Source organism: Symphalangus syndactylus, chromosome 20 (genome assembly GCF_028878055.3).
Source record: "Symphalangus syndactylus isolate Jambi chromosome 20, NHGRI_mSymSyn1-v2.1_pri, whole genome shotgun sequence".
Taxonomy (NCBI): domain Eukaryota; kingdom Metazoa; phylum Chordata; class Mammalia; order Primates; family Hylobatidae; genus Symphalangus; species Symphalangus syndactylus.
Genome location: NC_072442.2, coordinates 42180363 through 42204398, shown reverse-complemented (window position 1 = coordinate 42204398; position 24036 = coordinate 42180363). Strand labels below are relative to the sequence as shown.

Here is a 24036-nt window from a genome sequence, read left to right as displayed (position 1 = left end):
AACGACAGCGGCAGTAATCACAACCAACCTTCTGCTCCTTCTGGGCCCCTCCCTCTGTGTTTGCATTGAAACCGCCCAAATGACCTTGTGGGAAAAGAAAGCTTTGCCCTGGGTTTGAGGTGAGGCCAGTCATAACCTCATTAATTAATTAACGAATCACTTAATTAAACTAACGAACCCTCGGGGCCAACTCTGGGCCAGGGCACTGTGCCCAGGGCTGGGGATTCCAAAGAGAATGAAACAGACATGGCCTTGTCTCCCCGGAGTTCAGAGTCCAGTGGAGGAGGAAATAACCAAAAAAGTCATAGAAATAGGTATAAATTCACAACCTGGAGAAGGGAGGAGGTATGGCCCGGCAAAGAGACGCAGAAAGGTAATCCAAGAGGGCTTTCTGGAGGAGGTGGCAGCTGAGCCTAGAGGTGAATTTAGTTGGGGAAGAGGCAGTGAGGCCTAGGCAGCTTAGGCCATGACCTCCATGGTGGGAGACGGCTGCATAAGGGTCTCTCTCCTGGCATCTGTGTTTACCCATGCCTGGGCATCCTACCCCCATCATCCTTTAACCCCCTGAGGGCCTAGGCTGGTTCCCAGAAATTCCCAGGAGGGTGCTCAGAGAAGACCACGGGGACTCTCATCACCCTCACCCTGGCTCACTTCCGAAAAGCCTGCAAGAAGGGTGTTGGAGGGCCTCCTGGAGGCTGCCAAGGGCATTTTCTCATGAAGCCCACGTCTCTTCCAGATCCTGGTGGCTATGATGGGTAATTGCAGCTTCGCGCTGGCTACAGGTGGATGATGCCCACCTGGCTGCCGATGACTTCTGCACCAAGTGAGGCTGGGTCTCTGGAGCTGCCCCAGGGGCTGGACAAGCTGACCCTGGCCGGGGCCAACCTGGAGATGCAGATTGAGAACCTCAGGGAGGACCTGGTCTACCTGAAGAAGAACCACAAGCAGGTGAGGTCAGCTCAGGGAACACAGCGGAAATTCACCTGGAAGCAAGCGAGGCTGGGGCCCAGAACCTCCCTGGGCCGGGCCATGCTTTCAGTTCAGTTCCCATCTTTTATGGATGCCTAGCCCTGACCCTCAGAGGACACTGGGTGAGGCCTGGAGGAGCCCCTCGTCCCGAATAGACTTCATTTGTCCCTTGAGGCTCAGCTCACTGCAGTTAACTAACTAATGAGTAACTCAGTGTAAGAACACACAATGCTAATTGTTATAATTAATTATAAGAGTGATAGTCATTAAAACAAGGAACTTCTGCCCAGCACTACAAGTGACTCACAGCCATTATCTCAGCTGATGCAACAGCTGGGAGAAAGATACTCTTTATTCCTTTTGACCCGTGAAGAAACGGAGGCTCAGAGAGGTTAAGGGATTTATCTATGGCTGCACAGGGACCCTCCTTCAGGCCTGTTGGACTCATATCCACCCCACCTCTCTGGCCCCTCTCCTGCCTCTCCTTTTCAGAAGGCTCTAGGTCCCAGGGACTCCAAGGCTCGACCCAAGGATAGAGATCCAAGGTCCTGCTGGGGCAGTCAGGAGGCTTTACATGCCCTGTCCTGTGGCTTCCTTCTCAGCCGAGCTCTGTGCTGCTCTGAGCTGGGGGAGCCTCCTCCCCGAGAAGCAGGACACCCGGAAGGTGTTTCCCCCGGGCTTTGAGACTGGTTATACAATTGCTTTCCTCCAGCAGATTAACATTTGCTAACGGGGCCTGGTGCGGTGACACCAGCGTAGGGTTGCTTTCTGCATGCCTGCGCTGTGGGGTTGGTGGTGGGGGCAAGGCAGTGGTGGGGGCAAGGTCAGGGCAGTGAGTGAGGTCGGCCGTGGTCATCCTCCACCGTGCTGGGGGGTTGTCATCTCTCGGGGCTTAGCACTTGCTGGGGATGGGTGAATTCCAGTCCCTCGTCACGGTGTGTGTTGGGGGAGGTTGCTGATATTCATAGCCCTGTATGTTTGAGAAATGACAACATCCACTTCCACCTTCAGGGTGAGGAGCTGTTGGCCTATCTGTGTCTGTCTGTCTGTCTGTCATCTGTACCTGTCTCTCCAAGAGAGAGAAGGCAGGCCCCAGGATCTTTCTCCAGGATGGCCTTTGGTGAGCTCCTGCTGTCCTCTCTGCCCAGGAAATGAACGTCCTTTGAGGTCAGGTGGACGAGGATGTCAGTGTGAAGATGGACACTGTGCCTGGAGTGAACCTGAGCTGCATCCTGAATGAGATGTGTGACCAGGACAAGACATTGGTGGAGAAGAGCTGCAAGGATGCCGAGGGCTGGTTCTTCAGCATGGTGGGTGGCTGTGTGTAAGCAGGTGTGCACACGTGTGGGCACATGTGCTGCGTGCTGGTGCAGCTGGAACACTGGCAGATCCACAGGCTGTCCCAGTTGGAAGGACTTTTGGAAACCAGTTGGACCAGCGCCTCATGTTTTAGATGTAAAATGTGAGGCTCAGAGAGGACTCAAGCTCACACAGCCCTTCACTGTGGCCTGCAAAATAGATCCAGGTCTCTACAAGTCTGGTCTTGGGTTTCCACCACAGCTGTTTACAGGATGTGCGTATTTGAATACATATGCCTACCCTTGGCAAGCACAGACTGAGTGTCTCCGGTATCCTAGGGACAGCAACAGGCGCAAAAGAATAACACCTAGTGCCTGTGTTTGAGGTGCTGCAGTTTGGCAGGAATAAGAAATGCAAATGACCGCAGAGCAGGCTGAATTCCTACAAGTTCCAATGTGGGTGCAGAGGGTCTCTGTGTGCAGGTGCCTTTGGGGCCCCATAGAGGCCAAGGAGAGGCTAGGGGATGGTTCTGGGAAGTGAGGGTTCAGGAGCAGCCCCTTTCTTGTGCCCCATTTCTGAAAGCCTCCTTAAACCCCTGTGGCCCACTTTGCCTTCCAGAGAGAGGGGTTGAACTGCGAGGTGGCCACCAACACAGAGGCCCTGCAGAGTGGCAGGATAGAGATATGGAGCTCTACATCTCTGTGCAGAACCTGAGCCGTCCCAGCTCAGCAAGATAGGGCCTCTGTCCCCTCTCCACCCTGTACCTGTCACCCCAGGGTGAGCCCAGCCTTGTAGACCCCCTGCTTGGAGAACCAGAGTCCCCCACTCAGCCTGTCCCTTCACACTCAGTGGCTGGATGCACTACCACCCCACTGTGCCGGCAGCACCCACAGCCCCATACAGGGGGGGCTCCTCTCTAGTGCTCTGCCGGGGAAGGGTCCCAGGTCCAACTCATCACACCACCTATCTCTTGGCCCACAGAAAGCATCGCTGGAGGGCAGCCTGATGGAGATGGAGGTGTGTTACGGGACCCAGCTGGCCCAGCTGCAGGGGCTCATCAGAAGCATGGAGCAGCAGCTGCGCGAGCTCTGCTGTGACGCGAAGCACCAGGACCACAAGCACCAGGTCCTTCTGGACGTGAAGACGTGGCTGGAGCAGGGGATCGCCACCTACCGCCGCTTGCTGGAGGTTGAGGACGCCCAGTGATGGTGCACCAGGGTGCCTGTTGGGGTGGGCTGGGGGCCCGCTTCACCCAGGGAGAAGTTGGTGTCTGAGCACCAGCGAAGTTCAGGAGGTGTGAATGTCGGAAGCTGTGGGGGTTTGCAGGAGGTGAAACTGACGATGCAGGCTGGAGTCTGGCTGAGGAGCCTTGAATGCCAAGTTAAAGCGTCTGGACTAGATCACGTAGGCAATGGGGAGCCATGGAGGGATTTGGAGCAGGAGAGAGAAATGAACGTCAAGATATTTTAGAACATTCACTCTGGCTGCAGAGGGAGAAATGGATCAGAGGGGTCAGGGTGGGGCCAGAGAGATGTGTCAGGGAGCTGGAGCAGGGAGTCTGGCCAGGGAAGTCCTGTGCGATGGGGGGTAGGGGGGCAGGGGAAGGAAGGTGGTGCATGCAGAAGAGAGGTTATAGCTCAAAACAGCAGGACTGGATGCCTGGATCTTGGGGTAAGCGTGGCTCACAGTCAGGACTCAGTAAGTGTCGGGTGAACACACGAAGGAGTGGGCATTGATGGCCCTGGTTTTCTGGTTCTGATGACTGTGTGAGTTGTGAAGAGCAAGGTGGGTGGTGGTCGGGTTTGCAGTTGGGAAGGGTGATCAGGCCTTCAGCTGAGAGTGTCCCGGAGTCTCCATGCTTAGTCACACGTTGCAGCTTTTTACTCCCCGAAAATGGTGAAGTCCATCTATAGTCTAATGACAGTCTCTCCTGCTTTTAATTGGGTCTATTTGTTGGGCCCCCTGGGATATGGAAAAACCACTTGCTCAGCTTCTCCTTGTAAATTCCTGGTGAGTAGCCACAGAGTGCTGCCAGGCCTACTGCTGTGCTGTTTCTTTTTCTTCTTCCTGCTGTGCTGAACCCCTGCCCTTTCATTCTTGGGCCGGTGCTAATTTCTGTGCATTCCCAACCGTGATTTTTCACCAATTTAGGGGAACCTCCTCTGCCAGGGCCTGCTTCTCCCCAGCAGTGCTTGCAGAGGCCTGGGCTGGCTGGCATCCCTGGGCTGATGGGTGCTCCTCTCCCTGCAGGCTGGCCACTCAGTACTCCTTGTCCCTGGCCTCGCAGCCCACCCGGGAAGGTAAGAAGCTGCCCTGTCCTGCGGTGTGGACCCCAAGGCAGGGGAGAGGCTGAGGACCCTTCTGTGTGGGAGACTGAGGGGACCACAGACTCAGGGGCAGGTGGGGGGAAGAGCTCCTGCCTGATGTTCCCTGTGCCTGCCTCCTCCATCGCCTGTAGCCACAGTGACCAGCCACCAGGTGTGCCATCGTGGAGGAAGTCCAGGTTGGAGAGGTGGTCTCCTTCTGTGAGCAGGTCCACCCACTGAGGCCCCTTTCTGCCTGTGACAGCCCCACCTCGAGGGCCATGGCACAGCCATCAGCTTCAGCTCCCAGCATGCTACTGCCATGCCCCGTGTGTGGACGTCTGGGCCCCGGTCCATGACCTGTTGTCCTTCTGTATCTACTTTCTGCAGCCCCTCACTGACAAGGCCTCCTGGGTTTGTCCAGTGTCTGCTATTAAAGCTTTGCTCCAAGTTCAATGCCTGGTGTGATCTGGTCTGTTCATTGGTTTGGGGCAGTGTGGGCTGAGGGACTGGGGGAGGTGGAGAGTTTATTGAGTGTTTGGGTATCGGCTTGTCACCTGCCAATCTGTTCTGCCCACTCCATCCAGGTCTGGGGCTCCTGGAAAGATGAGAGGGGAGGAGGCGGAAGGATTAAGGGTGGAGGGATGGGACAGCCCCTTGCATTGGGAAAAGTTTCTAAGAATCAGCCCCTGAGTCCCTGTCACCTGTGGCTGGTCCCTGGGAGGGCCACACAGACTTTCCAAGGACCACGCCTGTTGGGGAGCACTCTCTGCCTCAGCCCAGGGCAGGTTCAAGAGCAGAAGGAGAGGGGCTCGGTGGGGAGGGGCTTCTGAAGGAGTGGTCCAGGGCATTGATGAGTGAGAGGGGGTGGCAGTGACACAGTCAGCCCAGGAAACCAGACCGGCTCTGCCCAGCTCGGGGTGTGTGTGGGGCGGGGTGGCCGCTGTGTTTGTACGCGTGGGGGGCGTCCTGTTTGCTTTGGTGGCTTGGCAGCCACTGGGCTATTGAGGAATCTCTCTCGGCTGCTGGCGGGGCCGTCTGGGCCTGTCTGGGAAGTGGAAGCCATCGGCAGTCTGAAACATGACCACATTCCACCCAGCGGGCCTGGCAGGACCCTGGGACTCAGGGCCGGGCTTGGGGTGGTGGGTAGGGCAGGGTGGGGCTGTGGGGTGGGGCACATGGCCCACCTGAGGAGCCACATCTTGGGGAGCCTGGAGTGGGGAGGGGGCTGGCTGGGGTCTCTGTAAGAGCCTCTTGGGCAATGTCCTTTAGGTTTCCTGTGGGCTGAGACCTGACATAAATGCCCCTCACCTGACCCTGAGGTCTCTTGGGGTACAGAAGGGTGAGGGGAGTGGAAGGGGGCATCCCCCTCTCAGTTGGCACAGCCCACCATTTTCCCATCCTATAGCTGAGCCCCTGTTTGCCCACCCCAGCCTGGGGTGTAAACCTGGGGAAAGGTTTATAGGAAGAGACTGGGTTAGCAAGGGCTTCCAGGGATGGGGCAGGGTCAGAAGCTGACTGGATGGAACTGTAGCCCCTAGAGTGCATCCCTGGGTGTCAGGCTCTGCAGAAGGTGCCAGTGTGGACACTGCACCCCTCTGGAGCCCCAATTTCTTTATCGGCGATGTGGGTTGGTCTCCGAGGCTTGATGGCATTTCTGTGCTGTGAGGTGGGCCTGGTGGGTTTGGGCTCAGTTTCCAAGGCAGGATTGGCTCTCGGTCTCCTCTTTCTCTTCAGCACCCAGCCCTGGGCCAGCACCATGGGTGGAGCAGTGTGGGGTGAAAGACAGCAACTTTGGTGGGGGGGTCACCTGACGCTGCAACCTATTTCCCCACCAGACAGGGTTGAGGCGGGCCGGGCTGGGGTGGTGGCTGCCTGGGAGGGCCTGGGGACGGTGACGTCCTGCCTTCTCCTCTTCTCCGTATTAGGTCATGGGAAAGCATAGCTGGAGGGCCTGCCTGAATCACAGGTGACGGGCCTGAGACCAGAGGCACACACACGCACGGCACCCAGCACGAGGATTTGGAGAAATGAGGCAAATTCCTGATGATGGGCGGGGAGGGGGCCCCAGCCACCTGGGAGCTGGCAGGTGGCCAGTGGTGATGAAAGCCCAGGGGAATGGAAACAGAGGAGCAAGCCTGTTGTAATCGCTACGCCCACTTGGTGGCCTATAAAGGAAGCGGGTGAACCCCGGCAGCCCTACACAACTTGGGGCCCCTCTCCTCTCCAGCCCTTCTCCTGTGTGCCTGCCTCCTGCTGCTGCCACCATGACCACCACCATCCGCCAGTTCACCTCCTCCAGCTCCATCAAGGGCTCCTCCGGCCTGGGGGGCGGCTCGTCCCGCACATCCTGCCGGCTGTCTGGCGGCCTGGGTGCCGGCTCCTGCAGGCTGGGATCTGCTGGTGGCCTGGGGAGCGCCCTCGGGGGTAGCAGCTACTCCAGCTGCTACAGCTTTGGCTCTGGTGGTGGCTATGGCAGCAGCTTTGGGGGTGTTGATGGGCTGCTGGCCGGAGGTGAGAAGGCCACCATGCAGAACCTCAATGACCGCCTGGCCTCCTACCTGGACAAGGTGCGCGCCCTGGAGGAGGCCAACACTGAGCTGGAGGTGAAGATCCGTGACTGGTACCAGCGGCAGGCCCCGGGGCCCGCCCGTGACTACAGCCAGTACTACAGGACAATCGAGGAGCTGCAGAACAAGGTAGGGCCTGCTGGTGGGAGGGGTCTCCGGGGGGCATGACTTCTTCCCCCCAACTCCTGCCCTGGCCAAAGGCCTGGAGTCCAGCCATAGGGTCTCAGGGAGCCAAGAGTGGTTTGGCTGTGGCTTAGCTTCTGGGAACCTGCCTTGGGGCCCCTGTGTGGCTCACATCCCCCTTTTCTGGGGGCAGCAGGCTGAGTCAGGGACAAACAGGCCTCGTGGAGCCCCTTGGAGCCTCAGTTTCTCCCTCGTGGAGCTCCTCCACCTGCAGAGGTTGTAGGATGAGGCAGGAGGATGCAGATGGAGGGCTGGGCCGATGGGCCGCTGGATTCGTGGTGTCTTGCTCATTTCGAGCAGGGGTCAACAGGAGGGGGTTTTGGGTGATGTGGAGTGGGGGTGTCTGAGTGAGCCCCTGATAGCACCTGCTGCAGGAGGAGGCAGAAAGGAGGGGGTGGGACCTCAGTGTGGGGAAGGCCTCTGATGTGCCTTATCTGCGGATTTTTCTGGCTTCTCCTTTCGTCCTGCTGTCCCTTAAGACGGGCTCAGCAAACCCCAGGGGGCGGGGCTGCTGGCTGGAGCCCAGGGTTAGGGATTAGGAGGTGTCCTGACTTCTGATTTGGAACCACTCTTTGGTGAAGGCTCCTTTAGCCTCCTTTTGGGGGAGCCTGTCAGGGGCACTCTCTAGATGACTGTAAAACGAGGGGGTTGCCCACATCCCCTCCCTTGTTCTAGAATTCTGGGACAGCTTCTGCCCTGGGGACATTTTCCCATTCTTTTCTGGTTGCCTCATACTCCCAGCCAGCTGTCTCTTCTCCTTTAAGGCTGAGCCTGGCATGGGGGTCTGGTAGGGTACTGAGTAGCGGGGGAGGAAGAGGCACCTTTCAGCCCTTCAGAATCCTGCTTGCCTCTCCTCTGCCAATAATACAGCACGGGGCAAGGGAGGGGCTGGGTGGGAAGAGAGGCCCCGAGGCAGGAAGATCTGCTGAGAACCCTGGTGTGGGCTCAGCCACCCCCATCCAGTGACCTGACTACTCTCCCATCTCCTCAGATCCTCACAGCCACCGTGGACAATGCCAACATCCTGCTACAGATTGACAATGCCCGTCTGGCTGCTGATGACTTCCGCACCAAGTGAGTCCTAGCTGTGGCCTTGGGCAGCCTGTACCAGCTGGGGGAGGATCTCGGGGTACCCCTTCTGACCCCAGGACTCCTTGGTTGCTTGTGGCAAGGCCCAGGAGCTCAGGGTGGGGCAGTCCTTGGAGCCCCACTCCTTAGTCCAGGATGCAGTGAAGGCAGCCAGTTCTGAAGGTTGCTGGGCTTAGGCAGGGAATAGAAGAGAGGGAGGGGAGGTGGGAGGCAGAGAGAAGTAAGGAAGCTGGTGGGTGTGATCTGGCCCTGTGATGGTCCCGGGGTCCCGGGGCTGGAATTCGTTTCCACTCAACCCTCTCATCAGCCCTTCCAACCCCTTAGAGTCCTGGCAAAATGAAGGCAGGTGAGCAGCCAGGACCTGGACCTGCAGGTCCAAGCAGCCTGGGCTGAAGTCTCTGATTCCCATGGCAGGTTTGAGACAGAGCAGGCCCTGCGCCTGAGTGTGGAGGCCGACATCAATGGCCTGCGCAGGGTGCTGGATGAGCTGACCCTGGCCAGAGCCGACCTGGAGATGCAGATTGAGAACCTCAAGGAAGAGCTGGCCTACCTGAAGAAGAACCACGAGGAGGTGAGGTGGCTGGGGCAGAAGGTCAAAGATGCTGAGGAGTGGGTGGCAGAGCCCTGGGGCTGGGCCATGGCTGAGGCCATGGGAGAGAGCAGAGCAGGCACACCGGGATTAGTCACCTTAGAGGGCTTCCCTGTCTGCAGAGCCCTGATCTTTGGGGTCCAGCGTGCAGGGCAGACTCCTCTTTGTACCACACTGCTTCTCTGTACCCAAGGAACCTCCCAGGGGCCCGCAGAGGCTCCGTCTACCTACCCTGGCCTCCCTCATGAGGGTGGGGCATAAGTGAGGAAATCTTCTTGTCCGATTTCAAACTCCCAAAGCTGAACATCTACATAGAAGCTTGGAAATTAGAGGGGAAATTTTGGGGGCATAGGCCTAATAATCAGATTTTATTTTAGAGAGCCTTTGGTCTAATAGGGGAGATAGAGTCTGATGGTGGAGGCAATACTGAGCAGATGAATAAAAATCATTTAGAGGGTCAGATAGAGCAGAGGGAGAACAAAGGAGGGGTCCTTTTGGGGAGTGGGGTCTCCTTGTCGGGGAAGGCTTGGGAGTGAGAGGTCAGGATGGGTCCAGATGTGCACATCCACATCCCCTTTTTCCATAGGAGATGAACACCCTGCGAGGCCAGGTGGGTGGTGAGATCAATGTGGAGATGGACGCTGCCCCAGGCGTGGACCTGAGCCGCATCCTGAACGAGATGCGTGACCAGTATGAGAAGATGGCAGAGAAGAACCGCAAGGATGCCGAGGATTGGTTCTTCAGCAAGGTAGGGGCTGCTGCAGGCTAGAGGGTTCTCTTAGGGCCTGGGGCTCAGGGGCCTTAGCACTGACAGTAAGCCCACAGCCAGGTGTCTTGGAGGTGCCCCCTCCTCAGCAAGCTGCATGGACCACAGGGTCACCCACTGCATCAACAGACCTGGAGCTGAGCTCAAGCTGGGATCTGGGGGGTAGGTGGGGAGGTAGGGAGCCCCCACAGAATAAAGGCAGAGGGTAAAGACCTTGGGAGTCTTCACCTCTCCCTCAAGAAGTCAGGAACTAGCATCAAGAGCCAGGCTACATGTTCTGGCTTGTTCTCAAGTTTCCGGTCTGTGCCTCCCACACGCAGGGATTAACCATAAAAAGTTAACATTTCAAATGGCATGTTTCTGGGCTTTGGGATGTGGGAAGCTGGTGAGAAGGCACACTCTCTCCACAGTTAGATTTGGGAGGAGGCCTGACTTGAGAGAGGGATCCAGGCTCACACCGCCCTGTCCTATGTCCTGTCTGCAGACAGAGGAACTGAACCGCGAGGTGGCCACCAACAGTGAGCTGGTGCAGAGCGGCAAGAGCGAGATCTCAGAGCTCCGGCGCACCATGCAGGCCTTGGAGATCGAGCTGCAGTCCCAGCTCAGCATGGTAGGAACAGTCCTGTGCATGGGGGTGGGCGCAGAAGAGGGCATTGACCACCCTCACTGACCCCTGGTCTTCCTGCCCTCCTGCAGAAAGCATCCCTGGAGGGCAACCTGGCAGAGACAGAGAACCGCTACTGCGTGCAGCTGTCCCAGATCCAGGGGCTGATTGGCAGTGTGGAGGAGCAGCTGGCCCAGCTTCGCTGCGAGATGGAGCAGCAGAACCAGGAATACAAAATCCTGCTGGATGTGAAGACGCGGCTGGAGCAGGAGATCGCCACCTACCGCCGCCTGCTGGAGGGCGAGGATGCCCAGTGAGTGGGGGCGCCTGGGGTCAGGGCTGGGGGTCTCTTGGCAAGGGGTGGGGCTCTCAGACCCACATGTAATTTCGTCTCTGTTTTTTTTTTTTTCTTTCAGCCTGACTCAGTACAAGAAAGAACGTAAGCATCTTGGTGGCTGAGGCCCTGGGGATTGGGTGCATGGGACAGGCAGCCCAACTGCACATTGCTGGGGCAGCATCCCCAGGAGCTCCAGGAGTTGATGGCTGTCCCTCAGCAGGGGTGGGAGAAGTGACCCATTAGCACTGAGGATTGATACTCAGGAAAAGATCAAATGAGAGAGACGCTGTCTGGTCTGATGGGGGTGGGCCGGGGAACTGGTCCTTACCTTGGAGATCCTAGTCTGATGGAGGAGACAGGTCCCAGCTCTGGAGATTGTCATCTGATGGGAAGATAGGAACATGGTCTCATGATCTTTGCTCTTGACAGCTTTCGGATGAGCAAAAGCAGTCCTGTCTCTGGGGACTCTAGCCTGATGGGAGATAGGGACATGGTCCTTGTCCTCCAAATTCCAGTCTGATGGAGAATATATGATCCTAGCCCTAGGGTTCCTAGTCTGATGGAGGAGATAGAGGCCTGGTTTTTGTCTTGGCGATCCCAGTCTGATGGGGGAGATGGGAGCAAATCTATGTCCTGGAGACTGCAGAGAAATGGAGATGGATTTCATGGAGTCTACATGGCTCCTCCCTGGCAGGACACACTGGGTCAGAATCAAATAACCCATCTGGGAGGCAAGCCTCACACAGGGCCACCGGCAGAGGGATGGGATGGAAGGGAAGTGGTGGCAGGGACAGGAGGGATGTGTGTGCTGTGTGATGTTGAGGTGCCAGTGGAGGCACTCATAGCACCTGGGGGAGGATGAGGGAGAGAGCTGGCTCCTGTCTATGAGGGCTAGGGGGCAAGCGAGGGTCTCCTGGCCACTACCCACTTTAAAGCGCCTGCTTCTCCTGCAGCGGTGACCACCCGTCAGGTGCGTACCATTGTGGAAGAGGTCCAAGATGGCAAGGTCATCTCCTCCCGCGAGCAGGTCCACCAGACCACCCGCTGAGGACTCAGCTCCCCCAGCCAGCCCCCCAGGAGGCAGGGAGGCAGCCGCCCCATCTGCCCCGCAGTCTCCGGCCTCTCCAGCCTCAGCCCCCTGCTTCAGTCCCTTCCCCATGCTTCCCTGCCTGATGACAATAAAGCTTGTTGACTCAGCTATGAAATGTGTCCTTGTTCTGGTCCCCGAAGTGGGCACTAGGGACAAAAGGGTGAAATGGGAAGGAGTGAGGGTGAGGGGAGATGGTGCTTGGATACCCACTGTTGTTGACTGGCAGGTCAGGGGTCACCTTAGACCAGCATAAAGAGTAAGTCTCGGGAGAGTTCGGAAGGGTGTGCTCGCCTCTCCCAAGGGCTGGAGATTTTCAGGGGGTGGTCCAGGCTGCGCTAGACCCGGGGTGGAGTTGGTGCATCAGGTGTGGTCCTAGGTGGCCACTGCTTGCCCTGTGAGTAGCTCTGTGACCTCGAGAAGTTAGGCAGTCACTTCCCCTCACTGAGCCTTGCTTTCTCATCCATAAATGGATGGGAAGATCTCAGGTGTGGAAGCCTGAATCCTCAGAGATGACTCACTCAATCAGTTGCTCCTCCCGGTCCTGTGGGCCGTGCCCTCCCCCTAGATGGGGCAGGAGGTGGGCAAGGGCTGGGATAAGCACAAAGGGAGGGTGGGTGGGGGAGGCAGGCTGGGTGGTTGGAGCCCAGACTCCTGTGTGAGTCTCAGGAAATCCCCAAGAGAGGCTCCCGTTGCCTCTGCCCTGGGAATGTGAGCGGGAGGCTGGTGTTTTCAGGGAAGGCTACAGACCCCCAGCAGGTGTGGGAGAAAGGGTGGGGCCTCTCTCAGGGATGCTTCCTCACATGGTCAGCTGTTGCTCAGGATGGGGACGGAGTGGAGTGGGGGGCATTGCAGATGGGGTGGCTGTGCCCAGGGAGCAGTGCCACTCTCCCTGGCAGTCTGGGTCCTCTTTGGTTCCCCGCTAGGGACAGGGGTGGCGTGAGGGAGGGTAGAAACTGCCTCCTAGGAAAATGAGAAGGAACAGTCCTGCTCCAGCCACTCCCGGCACCCTCTGAGCACCAGCCCCAGCTCTTGCTGGTGGCAGCAAACGTGGCTGTGCGGAGCAGTCTGTGGGAGGTGAGCCTGACACCTGGAAATCTTCCTTCTAGTAAATCCGGAAACTGCCAGGTGGGTTGGCCTGCTTTCCTGGTTTTCTTTAAGCAGGGGGTTAGTGGGAGGAGGGTGCCTCCACCTCATCACTGCTGGAACTGTGGTGCCTGTGCTGCTGCAGAATCAGACCAGGGCCCCCAAACACCCTCTCTCTCCTGGTGCCTGGAGGCTGGGGGTGGGGCCCAGGCCTGATGAAAATGGGAGTGACCAGAGCCCTCTGAGCCTGGGTTGGTGGGGGTTTGGGACTGGCAGAGGCCAGAGTAGGGGTGGGTACTGACCACTGGGGTATGGGTGACTTTGGGCTGGTCACAGGCCCTCCCTGGACCTCAGAGCTAAGACATCCTGGGAGACAGTTTCTCTCTGCAGGGGAGATGGCTGCCGGAGTCGGGGACTCGTACCTGCAGCGGCATCTGCACTACTCAAAGCAAAGGCAGGCTCTGCTCCATCAGAGGCTGACGTCTCCCTGTTGTCTGGCAGCAAATGTGGCGCCACGGAGGGCAGGAGGGAGGCACTGTTTGCACCAGGCCCCCGCCACACATCCCGCCACAACCAGAAGAACCAGCCCTGGGCTGCAGATGGCTCATTCTGGAGGGTGACTTCATTTATCTGAATAGCCCCAGGAAGCAGGGAGGGTCTGGGGGAAGGTGCCTCGTTGTGTGGATGGGGACACTGAGGCTCCAAGGAGCAGTGACTCGGCCCTTGTCCTGGAGCCTAGGGGGTCAACAGTGGGCACGGGAGGGGAGTGGGCCCCACTTCCGTGCCGGGAAGAGGAGCCGAGCCCCACCTCCTGCCCCACCTCATGCTCCAGGCAGGGCTCTCTCTCCCTCCTGTAGATCCTGGGGTCCACAATTACTGATGGGGCAAGTGAGGAGGGGTCAGAGTGTGGGGAGGACCAGAGAGAGCCCCAGACTGTGCCCCTCTGCTGGGGAAGAAGCCTTCTCCACAAAGTGAGTGGGTGGGGGGCTCAGGAGGCCAGAATGGGGGAGCCCCCAGTGTGCTCAGAGAGCTGAGCCAGGGGATGGTGGGGAGACTCGAGCAGCTTTGTCTGTCCAGGCACCCCAAGTGGGCCCAGGCTGCTGGGGACATGTGCCTGGGCTGGACTGGGGACCCAGCTATGGGACTCACGGAGGGACTCACAGTTCGTCCACACACTCCCTGCCCACTGCACAGAATGTTCCACCCCGTCATCAAGGCAGAAGCTGCGGATCTGTGGTTGCCCTTGGAGCTGCCGCACCTGGTCTTGAGTGATGGACACACACATATGATTCTCAGGCCAGGTCCATGCCAGTGGTAGCCTGCCTCCGGACTCCCCTTGCAGGGTCTGACCTGGCAACATGTCCAGGGGGAGATGAGTGTCCCCCCACTACATCCGTCTCCCTGCAGGACATTCTGCCAGGGGAAGGAGGAGACACCAGTCCTGACCCCGAGAGACAGTGCCTGCCCCGAGGGGACCTGAGAGACTGACAACAGTCCCTCAGCCTTTATGCAGTGTGGGTCTCTTGTGGCAACCCAGGTTTTGTGGAGATGAGGGGAACAGAGGGAGCAGAGCCAGGCAGGTCTCCCCGCATGCACAGAGCTGAGGGGATAACTGGGCTTCACAGAGGCCCGTCCTCAACCTGAGCTGTAGTGACCATTTGAATAAACATCCCTGAGAGAGGCCCACTCTTTCTCCCACACCCCCCTGGGGTCCGCAGCCTTCCCTGGAGGCACAAGCTTCCTGCTCACATTCCTGGGGTGGGGGCAATGGGAGCCCCTCTTGGGGGTTTCCTGCGACTCACACAGGAGTCTGGGCTCCTTGTTTGTGCAGAACAGGCACCCCAAGTGGGCCCAGGCTGCTGAGGACATGTGCCTGGGCTGGACTGGGGACCCAGCTACGGGATTCATGGAGGGACTCACAGTTCGTCCACACCCATCCTGACCACTGCACAGAATGTTTCACCCCATCATCAAGGCAGAAGCTGTAGATCTGAGGTTGGATTGTGAAGGGCTATGACAGCACCACCTTCAGGAAGGGGGCATCAAACATGCAGGAGGGGAGAGGACCCCCTAAGGTGGGCCTGGCACTCACAGATTTCCCCAGATCCCGTGAGCCGTCACGGGGCAGAGCCTGGGCCTGGACATTTGTTCTCCCCCAGGGACCCTGTTCCCTCTGTTTCTCTGCAGGGCCCCAGTACCCCATCATGGCCTGACATTAGTGTATTGGGATTATCTTTACCACCTTCTCCCCCAGAAGACTATGTCTCCAGGGCTTCTCTGTCTTGTTCTTTGAGTCTGAGTTCCCAGCACAGTGCCAGGCACATAGTAGGTGCTTTATAAACACCTGCTCATAAACATAATGCTAGCCACCAGCCTTTGCCAGGTGCTTTATTTATTTGGCCTTGAATCCCCTAATATGCCTGTGAGGCAGGGCTGTTATTCCCATTTCCCAGAGAAGGAAACTGAGGCTCAGAGAGGCTGAACGTCCTGCCCAAGTTTTCGCCCCTGCTTGCCCTGATTCTAGGTTGCTCTATCCTGGCTCAGTGGGGCTCTACTTTTCTTTCCTTCTGTCCTGAAGCCTGTGGCTCTGGCTTGTCCACCCGAGGCTGGGGCCCTGCAGCAGCCCCCTCTCTCCCCTCAGCTTCTCTGCCCCCCTCCTTAGCCCCCTAAGCTGCCTCCTGCCCTCCCAGCCTGAGTTGGCTGGAGAAATTGTAAAACAGCCCCACCAGCAGGCTTGTCCTGAGCGGTGCTGATGCGGGAGTTGCAGCAGGGCTGCGAATCTTCATGGGGACTCTGTCTGGTTGGAGAATCACTGCAAGTCAAGGCGTGGCATTGGCCAATGGTGTTTCCCGGCTGCCTCAGGTATTCCATGATCTCATGCTTCGTGCTTGACATGGGCAGGACGAAGGAAGGAGGAAGGAGGCAGTGTGCGGGGAGGAATCCTCTGCCTGGAGGATGCCCACCGGGCTTCTCTGTGCTCACCAGGCTTAGTGGTCCTGGCTCTTGGCCACCTTGGGGCAGGTGTGCATCACTGGTGCAGGGGAAACGCCTCCTCCTCCTCCTCTGTCAACTCAGATCCTCTGAGGCCCTGCTGGTGCCTCCCTCTGCTAGGACCCTTTCAGGGATCAAGGCCAGGAGGACAGCCCCCTCCTCTACTGCTGAGGCTCAGCGGGGCAATGCTCACCCCAGCTGCCTCCTGTGGTGTGGGCGTGGCAGGCAAGCCCAGCACCCCAGGGTTTCTAGCCAGGTTCTGTATTTTCCAGCATCAGTTTTCCCTCCAGGGTCAAATGATAAGTTCCTCTAAGGTCAGAGACTACGTCGTCATCTCCCTCTTCACCCCCAGGCCCCGAGAGCTGTGCACACTGCAGGTGAGTGATCTATGGAGTTGGCTGAGCAGTTTGGCGCGCTCGTCAGCAACTACCTGCAGCTTCTCAGCCCATGCAGATCCCCAGGTCTGCAGTGCTGGGCCTGTGTATAATCCCGCCCTGACACCTCCTGGAATGGGGAACTTGGTGGAGGGCAGTGAGCCAATGAGAAAGGGGTGTGTGTGCACGCACACACGATGGGGGCAGAGAGTGAAGAGTTCTCAGAGACGCCACTATGAGCGTCTGTGTGAATCCTGGCTTGGGAGTTAGAGCTGGCTCGAGTCTCTGCTCTCTCACTTTTGTGCTGCTTAACCTGGATAAGGCTTTTGCCCTCTCCGGTTGGGGTACTGATAGCCTTTGCTGACCTTGAAGACCATTTTCAGTTCTGAGGGTGATGGGTCTGTGGATGGACCAGAACTCCAGGCCCACCCTGACACCTGAACACTGAGGTTTTTGTCCAAGATTCCGGGGTCCCCTTTGCCCCTCTTTGGGGTAGGGGTGGGGAGGGTAATCCCTCTCCCAGGTTTGGCTCTGAAGGCGTGTGCATCCGTTCTGCTCTTACCTCTGGGATGAGTGACCAGGGAAGATGTAGCAGCGACAAAACCCTGGTTCTGCTGAGACGAGGAATTGCCTGCCCCAGTGGAGCCCAGGCAGAGTCAGGCTGTCTCTGGGCTCCTCACCTCAGCAGAGGCACTGCAGAGCAAGGCCAGTGGCCGGCACCGAGGGATGCCCCACAGCACCCTGAGGAGGCCCCGTCTTGGTGCCCAGAACCCTCCATCCTCCCTCCAGTCCCCGGTGCTGGACCAGGCTCTCAGGCCAAGGCCACGCCCACCGTGGGCAGACCTCATGCCAGTGATCGTGGGGAGGTGGGTGAGAGTTGGGTATACTGGCCCCACCTGCAGGCATGGTGGGAGCCTGGAGAGGGCCAGAGGTCTGAGTTCTAGTTGCAGCTCTGCAGCTTAAAGCAGAGTGACTTTGAGTGAATCTCCAGCTGTCTCTGGTTCCCCCTCTGTCCCCTCTGATCAAGAAAATGATGTAAATTTGAGATGCAGAGAGAGAGAGCTCAGGATGATGGAACAGGCTTGGGAAAGGAGAACAGGCAGGCAGGTTCACATCTCAGCTTCCAGTGACTGGTGTCTTGGGAAGCCCACTTACCCTCCCTGAATCCCAGCTCTCTCACCTGAGAACTGGTGGCAGGAATAACGCCCCCCTCATCCCCGCTCACAGAACTGTATGGCACACACCAGGCTCTCCATGCATGTCCGAGTGGGCCCACGACCAGTGCTCTCCCCCAGCTCAGCTGGATGAATGGAGCTGCCAGGCCCAGCCTGGGATCTGTGGACACAGGAGAGAGAACTGCTGGGAACGGACCCCCAGCTAGTCCTGTTTCTACAGGGTAGGGGCGGACTCTGTGGCCCACGGTGGGGTCAGAGGTCACACCTGGCTGTAGTGGCAGGACGGGGCTCCCTCCCACCAGCCTGCAGGTGGGGTGCCTGTGATTAGGAGAGGGCGGTAGATGAGTGGCGGAGCTAGGTGTGGGGCTGTGGTGTTCTTCAGCTGGGAGTGTGGGGGGCGCAGGGCCCCGCTTAAGGGTGCGGGAGGGTGCCAGCGTGTAGAGGTGAGTGTGAGGAGCAGGTGGCTGGAGGGGCAAGATGGGGAGGCTGAGGGGCAGGGCTGGCCCTTGGGGAAGGGCCGGTGGGGTCATTCGCGCATGTTTCTTTGTAGCTAGTGGTGTGTCATCCCCTTTTACAGATGATAAAACTGAGGACCAAGGGGCTATAGGACCAGCCTGTGCTGTACAGCTGGTAAGGGCAGAGCAGGGACTTGGTGCCGCCTGTCTGGCTCCATAGCCAGTGCTGTTTGTATGGTGCACACACTTCTGGAGATCCCGGGGGCTCAAGGCAGCCTCCGGAACTGGAATTAGATCCAAGAGGGGAAAGAGAGTCATAGGATTTTTAGAACCAGAAGGGACTCTGCAGTCACTCAGTCCAGCCTGGTCACCACTGAGGGGAAACAGGCCCAGAGTGGGAGGTGGGGAGCCTCAGGCCACACAGCAAGCAGAGTGAAGACACGAACTCTGCCCCTGCCCAGAGTGGGATATGTAGGATCCCCGCAACTGCTCCCCAAGACAGCCTAGGATGGCATCACTGAGGTCTCTTTCAGCCAAGGCTGTCACTGTGGGGCAGGGAGTTCTTCTGAAGGGCTGACTCACTGCCTGGGGACGCAGTTGCCACAAAGCCACCTGTGCCAAGGCCCCACTGGCCCCGAGGGCTCCAGGAACGGGAGCCTGATTCCCAGCCGCCTAGCCTGAGTCACCACCGACTCACATTTGTGTATTTTTCTCTCGGCCCCACACCCCCAAATCTGGGTGGGAACTCTGAGCCGGCACACAGTGGAGTTGATCCTGGGCTGAATAATCCAGAGTGAGGAGTTGGACAGGACAGGAGTGATGAAATCTGGAGGGGAACCTGGAGTCAGCAGTTAGGAGGGCCCCGCCTTCCCCAGGTGCATATAAAGGTCTCTGGGGTTGGAGGCAGCCACAGCACGCTCTCAGCCTTTCTGAGCACCTTCCCTTCTTTCAGCCAACTGCTCGCTCGCTCACCTCCCTCCTCGGCACCATGAGCACCTGCAGCCGCCAGTTCACCTCCTCCAGCTCCATGAAGGGCTCCTGCGGCATTGGGGGCGGCATTGGGGGTGGCTCCAGCCGCATCTCCTCTGTCCTTGCCGGAGGGTCCTGCCGTGCCCCCAGCACCTACGGGGGCGGCCTGTCTGTCTCCTCCTCTCGCTTCTCCTCTGGGGGAGCCTGCGGGCTAGGGGGCGGCTATGGCGGTGGCTTCAGCAGCAGCAGCAGCTTTGGTAGTGGCTTCGGGGGAGGATATGGTGGTGGCCTTGGTGCTGGCTTTGGAGGGGGCTTCGGTGCTGGCTTTGGTGGTGGCTTTGCTGGTGGTGATGGGCTTCTGGTGGGCAGTGAGAAGGTGACCATGCAGAACCTCAACGACCGCCTGGCCTCCTACCTGGACAAGGTGCGTGCTCTGGAAGAGGCCAACGCCGACCTGGAAGTGAAGATCCGTGACTGGTACCAGAGGCAGCGGCCCAGTGAGATCAAAGACTACAGTCCCTACTTCAAGACCATTGAGGACCTGAGGAACAAGGTGGGCGACTTTGGTGTATGGAGCACTGAGAGAGGCTGGGGCTATAGCGGACCTTGGGATACCTCTTTTTAGCAATTACACTTTTCAAACAGGGAGACTGGTGTATGGAGCACTGAGAGAGGCTGGGGCTATAGCGGACCTTGGGATACCTCTTTTTAGCAATTACACTTTTCAAACAGGGCACCTTTAGGGAGTGGCCAGGATCACCCAGGGAAGTGGTGGCAGAGGGTCCCTTTTCAGCATCTCTGTGCCTGGACTGGGGCTGTTACCCTGAACCTCTTATATCCTGCAAGGGTTCAGCTGCAAGTTCAGCTTCCCTGCCTTGGGCCCAGGAAGGGAGTGACTGGGATGGAGTGCATCCCTACCTACCCTGAGCTGGTGGAGAAGGCATGCCAGCCCTGCCAGCCAGAAGACTTCCAGATTTGGGGAGGTTCCTTTTGCCCCTTTCTGCCTTTCACGCTCAAGTAGTAAGGTCCATGGCTGACCAGGGCTCCTGTCCTCCATCCCCACTCCAGATCATTGCGGCCACCATTGAGAATGCGCAGCCCATTTTGCAGATTGACAATGCCAGGCTGGCAGCCGATGACTTCAGGACCAAGTGAGCAGCAAGCATGGTGGGCTGGGGGCAGAGGGCAAGGGACAAAGAGTGGGGCTGTCCATCCAGCAGGGCCAGCAGACCCCGAGCCTCCGAATCCTCAGGGCTGCAGCTTGAGGACCTGACCTCTGTCCTGCCAGGTACGAGCACGAACTGGCCCTGCGGCAGACTGTGGAGGCCGACGTCAATGGCCTGCGCCGGGTGTTGGATGAGCTGACCCTGGCCAGGACTGACCTGGAGATGCAGATCGAAGGCCTGAAGGAGGAGCTGGCCTACCTGAGGAAGAACCATGAGGAGGTGCGGTTGCTGCTGGCTTCCGGGGTGGGAGGCTGGTTTGGTGGGGTTGCCAGATGCACCCAGGGCCAGGAGAGGAGTCTGCTGAGCTGACCACCTCCTGCCATCCCTTCCCAGGAGATGCTTGCTCTGCGAGGTCAGACCGGCGGAGATGTGAACGTGGAGATGGATGCCGCACCTGGCGTGGACCTGAGCCGCATCCTGAATGAGATGCGTGACCAGTACGAGCAGATGGCAGAGAAGAACCGCAGAGACGCTGAGGCCTGGTTCCTGAGCAAGGTGGGGCTCGGACCCTCAGGGAGCCTGCAGCATTTCCCAGCCGGGGGCTTTGGGAGAGCCTCAACTTTCGCTCTGCTTTCCTGCCTCAGACCGAGGAGCTGAACAAAGAAGTGGCCTCCAACAGCGAACTGGTGCAGAGCAGCCGCAGTGAGGTGACGGAGCTCCGGAGGGTGTTCCAGGGCCTGGAGATTGAGCTGCAGTCCCAGCTCAGCATGGTATGAAGGACCCGGCACAGCAGCAGCCCCCAAGTCACCAGTAATGGCCACCACCCCCTCAACAAGCCACAATCTAGTTCCACCTTTCTTTTCTCAGGATGGGACCAGGGGACTCATGGGACCCGTTACATAGATAGAGAAACCAGCCCTAGAATAGTGGGCTAGATTTTCTCCATATTGTCTGGCCCATCAGTACCCCAACTGGGATCAAAATCCAGGCACCTCTCAAAAAACATGCCCAGAGACCTGGAGGGACAGGAGTGACCACGTCCATTGACTCTTTTTCTCTCTCTCACTTGCAGAAAGCATCCCTGGAGAACAGCCTGGAGGAGACCAAAGGCCGCTACTGCATGCAGCTGTCCCAGATCCAGGGACTGATTGGCAGCGTGGAGGAGCAGCTGGCCCAGCTACGCTGTGAGATGGAGCAGCAGAGCCAGGAGTACCAGATCTTGCTGGACGTGAAGACGCGGCTGGAGCAGGAGATTGCCACCTACCGCCGCCTGCTGGAGGGCGAGGATGCCCAGTGAGTCCCAGGCCCCAGTTCTGCCTCCCAGACCCTTTAGCCCCGCTGCTGCTGTCAGCACAACTGACTGCCCTGCCTTTTCTCTCCCACAGCCTCTCCTCCCAGCACGCATCCGGCCAATCCTATTCTTCCCGTGAGGGTAAGGCTCCTGAGGCTCCCTGGCACTGCAGCCCCTCTGCCTGTTTCTATGGAGTGGGGGCCGGACCCTTCTCCTCTGAGCCCCCAGCCCTCCCTTCGCCCTGCCCTGGAGTCTGCTTAGCTCTCAGACCCCTTCTCACCTCCTCTTCTCTCTCCCACAGTCTTCACCTCCTCCTCGTCCTCTTCGAGCCGTCAGACCCGGCCCATCCTCAAGGAGCAGAGCTCATCCAGCTTCAGCCAGGGCCAGAGCTCCCAGAACTGAGCTGCCTCTACCACAGCCTCCTGCCCACCAGCTGGCCTCACCTCCTGAAGGCCTGGGTCAGGACCCTGCTCTCCTGGTTTAGTTCCCAGCTATCTCCCCTGCTCCTCTGCTGGTGGTGGGCTAATAAAGCTGATTTTCTGGTTGATGCAAACCTGTGTGATCTCTGTTCTTGAACTGATGGGAGGGGAGTTGCAGGTGCTTTCCAGAAACCTTCTGGAGCCTCACAGCCTGAGAGATGTGGGAAATGGGACAAATCTCAGAAGACCTTGAAGGGTCTTCCTGGAAGACCTCCATGCTTTATGGAAGTGGGAGGTGGGACACAGGATGGGGGAGTGTCCACACGTGTTGACTGACACCATGGGGGCATTCTACAGAGGTTATTTATGATATTGTCCCTGCAACCCTGTGAGATGGGTGTGGTCAGGCCCATTTTGAAATTGACAACCCTCAGAATTCAGAGAGTTTCAGTAACTTGCATAAAATCATGCAGATAGTAAGTGGCACGGCGGGAGCTCAAACTCAGTTCTGTCTGTCTGCAAAGTCCGTGCCTTTCTTTTAACACCACTCTACCTTTTTAGGTATTTTAACCCAAAGACTCCCACGCTTGAATCTTAACTCTACCCATGGGCTCCCCCACATCTGCACACAGTTTCTACGTTGGAGGGTGGAAGGGAGTGCTTTCTGCCTTGAGAAAGGTGTCCTCGTCAGACCTGAAATCCTCATTCTCCCAGCCTGCTTCTCCTCACACCCCATCAACCCCTCCTTCCTCATTCCCCTCAGCTGGTGAATTGCGTGCTGATGAGCACCCTAGGAAACACCTGCTGCCCCATGGCCATTGCCATGTTCAGATCTTCCTCTCTCCCTAGACCTGGGCACAGCCTAACTGGGTCCCCTTGAGAGTCAATCTCATCCACATTCAATTTCCACTGAATGATTTCCACCAGAATGTGGTCAAGATCAAGAACAAGAGTGAGATCAGGACTCCCTTGCTTAACAGCCCGCGATGGATCCCATTCCCCTCCAGCACTCACCCTTCAGTCTCAACCCAGCTTGGTGTCCTTCTGCCCCTCCCAGCTCCAAACCCCTGAGTCACCCCTACCTGACTGAGATATGGCCCATACCTCTCAGTTGCCGTTCCTTCTTCCTGGATGCCTTCCATATTTTAAATATTTAAATAAAAAAAATGTTATGTATGTACAACATCATAAGACTTTTTTTTTTGGAGACGGAGTCTTGCTCTGTCGCCCAGGCTGGAATGCAGTGGCACGATCTCGGTTCACTGCAAGCTCCACCTCACGGGTTCACACCATTCTCCTGCCTCAGCCTCCTGAGTAGCTGGGACTACAGTCACCCGCCACCACGCTTGGCTAATTTTTTTTTTGTATTTTTAGTAGAGATGGGGTTTCACCGTATTAGCCAGGATAGTCTCGATCTCCTGACCTTGTGATCTGCCTGTCTTGGCCTCCCAAAGTGTTGGGATTACAGGCGTGAGCCATGGCACCCGGCCAAGACTTTTTTTTTTTTTAATACTTTTAAGTTCTAGGGTACATGTGCACAATATGCAGGTTTGTTACATAGGTATACAAGTGCCATGTTGGTTTGCTGCACTGATCAACTTGTCATTTACCTTAGATATTTCTCCTAATGCTATCCCTCCCACAGCCCCCCACCCCCTGATAGGCCCCGATGTGTGATGTTCCCTGCCCTGTGCCCATGTGTTCTCATTGTTCAACTCCCACCTATGAGTGAGAACATGTGGTGTTTGGTTTTCTGTCCTTATGATAGTTTGCTTAGAATGATGGTTTCCAGCTTCATCCATGTCCCTGCAAAGGACATGAACTCATCCTTTTTTATGGCTACATAGTATTCCAAGGTGTATATGTGCCACATTTTCTTAATCCAGTCTATCATTGATGGATATTTGGGTTGGTTCCAAGTCTTTGCTATTGTGAATAAGACTTTTTTTTTTTTTTAAATGAAAAAGCCATCCCCAGACTGGATACCACAGCTCTGTTCCTGCCTTCCCCTTTCAACTTCAGCTGTTTCTTTGGGATTTGTCTCCTTACTTCTAAATAACAGACTTTACCTTGTTACTGCTTGATTTTTGTGTTTCAGTTTTTAATCGCTTGACTTCTGGCTGTGAAGGATGAGCATGTAGATCTGTTATACAACATTGCCCCTCCTCATTTCTTTTTTAAATATCTTCTTCCCACCTTCTCAAATATTCATATTTTTGTTAGATAAATGTTTACATTATTATGACTATTTAAATGTTATTCATAGTCAAACCATATATTATACTATATTAAATTTCCTTGGAATAAATATCTC

At 57.3% G+C, this 24036-nt stretch overlaps 2 protein-coding genes and 1 pseudogene across 2 annotated transcripts; all 3 read left to right on the top strand.

The window, feature by feature from the left end:
- Nucleotides 1–761: 761 nt before the first annotated feature.
- Nucleotides 762–4953, top strand: LOC129469651 (keratin, type I cytoskeletal 42-like; annotated as a pseudogene).
- A 1819-nt stretch (nucleotides 4954–6772) lies between these two features.
- Nucleotides 6773–11909, top strand: KRT17 (keratin 17). Its single transcript, XM_055256091.1, has 8 exons — nucleotides 6773–7270; nucleotides 8316–8398; nucleotides 8828–8984; nucleotides 9589–9750; nucleotides 10253–10378; nucleotides 10465–10685; nucleotides 10789–10811; nucleotides 11663–11909. Exons 1-8 carry the CDS (start codon nucleotides 6839–6841, stop codon nucleotides 11755–11757), a joined length of 1299 nt encoding a protein of 432 aa, XP_055112066.1. The 5' UTR covers nucleotides 6773–6838; the 3' UTR covers nucleotides 11758–11909.
- Nucleotides 11910–18786: 6877 nt separating this feature from the next.
- Nucleotides 18787–21856, top strand: KRT16 (keratin 16). The gene is made up of 8 exons (XM_055256089.2): nucleotides 18787–19399; nucleotides 19915–19997; nucleotides 20135–20291; nucleotides 20406–20567; nucleotides 20657–20782; nucleotides 21085–21305; nucleotides 21398–21444; nucleotides 21605–21856. Exons 1-8 carry the CDS (start codon nucleotides 18866–18868, stop codon nucleotides 21703–21705), a joined length of 1431 nt encoding a protein of 476 aa, XP_055112064.1. The 5' UTR covers nucleotides 18787–18865; the 3' UTR covers nucleotides 21706–21856.
- Nucleotides 21857–24036: the final 2180 nt, after the last annotated feature.

Excerpts from the sequence above, each read along its gene's own strand:
- KRT16 (XM_055256089.2), top strand. The coding sequence starts at position 18,866 with ATGAGCACCTGCAGCCGCCAGTTCACCTCCTCCAGCTCCATGAAGGGC. Across the intron at positions 20,292-20,405 it reads TGAGGAAGAACCATGAGGAG|GAGATGCTTGCTCTGCGAGG; the intron begins GTGCGGTTGCTG and ends ATCCCTTCCCAG. Across the intron at positions 21,445-21,604 it reads ATCCTATTCTTCCCGTGAGG|TCTTCACCTCCTCCTCGTCC; the intron begins GTAAGGCTCCTG and ends TCTCTCCCACAG.
- KRT17 (XM_055256091.1), top strand. The coding sequence starts at position 6,839 with ATGACCACCACCATCCGCCAGTTCACCTCCTCCAGCTCCATCAAGGGC. Across the intron at positions 7,271-8,315 it reads TCGAGGAGCTGCAGAACAAG|ATCCTCACAGCCACCGTGGA; the intron begins GTAGGGCCTGCT and ends CCATCTCCTCAG. Across the intron at positions 8,399-8,827 it reads GCTGATGACTTCCGCACCAA|GTTTGAGACAGAGCAGGCCC; the intron begins GTGAGTCCTAGC and ends TTCCCATGGCAG.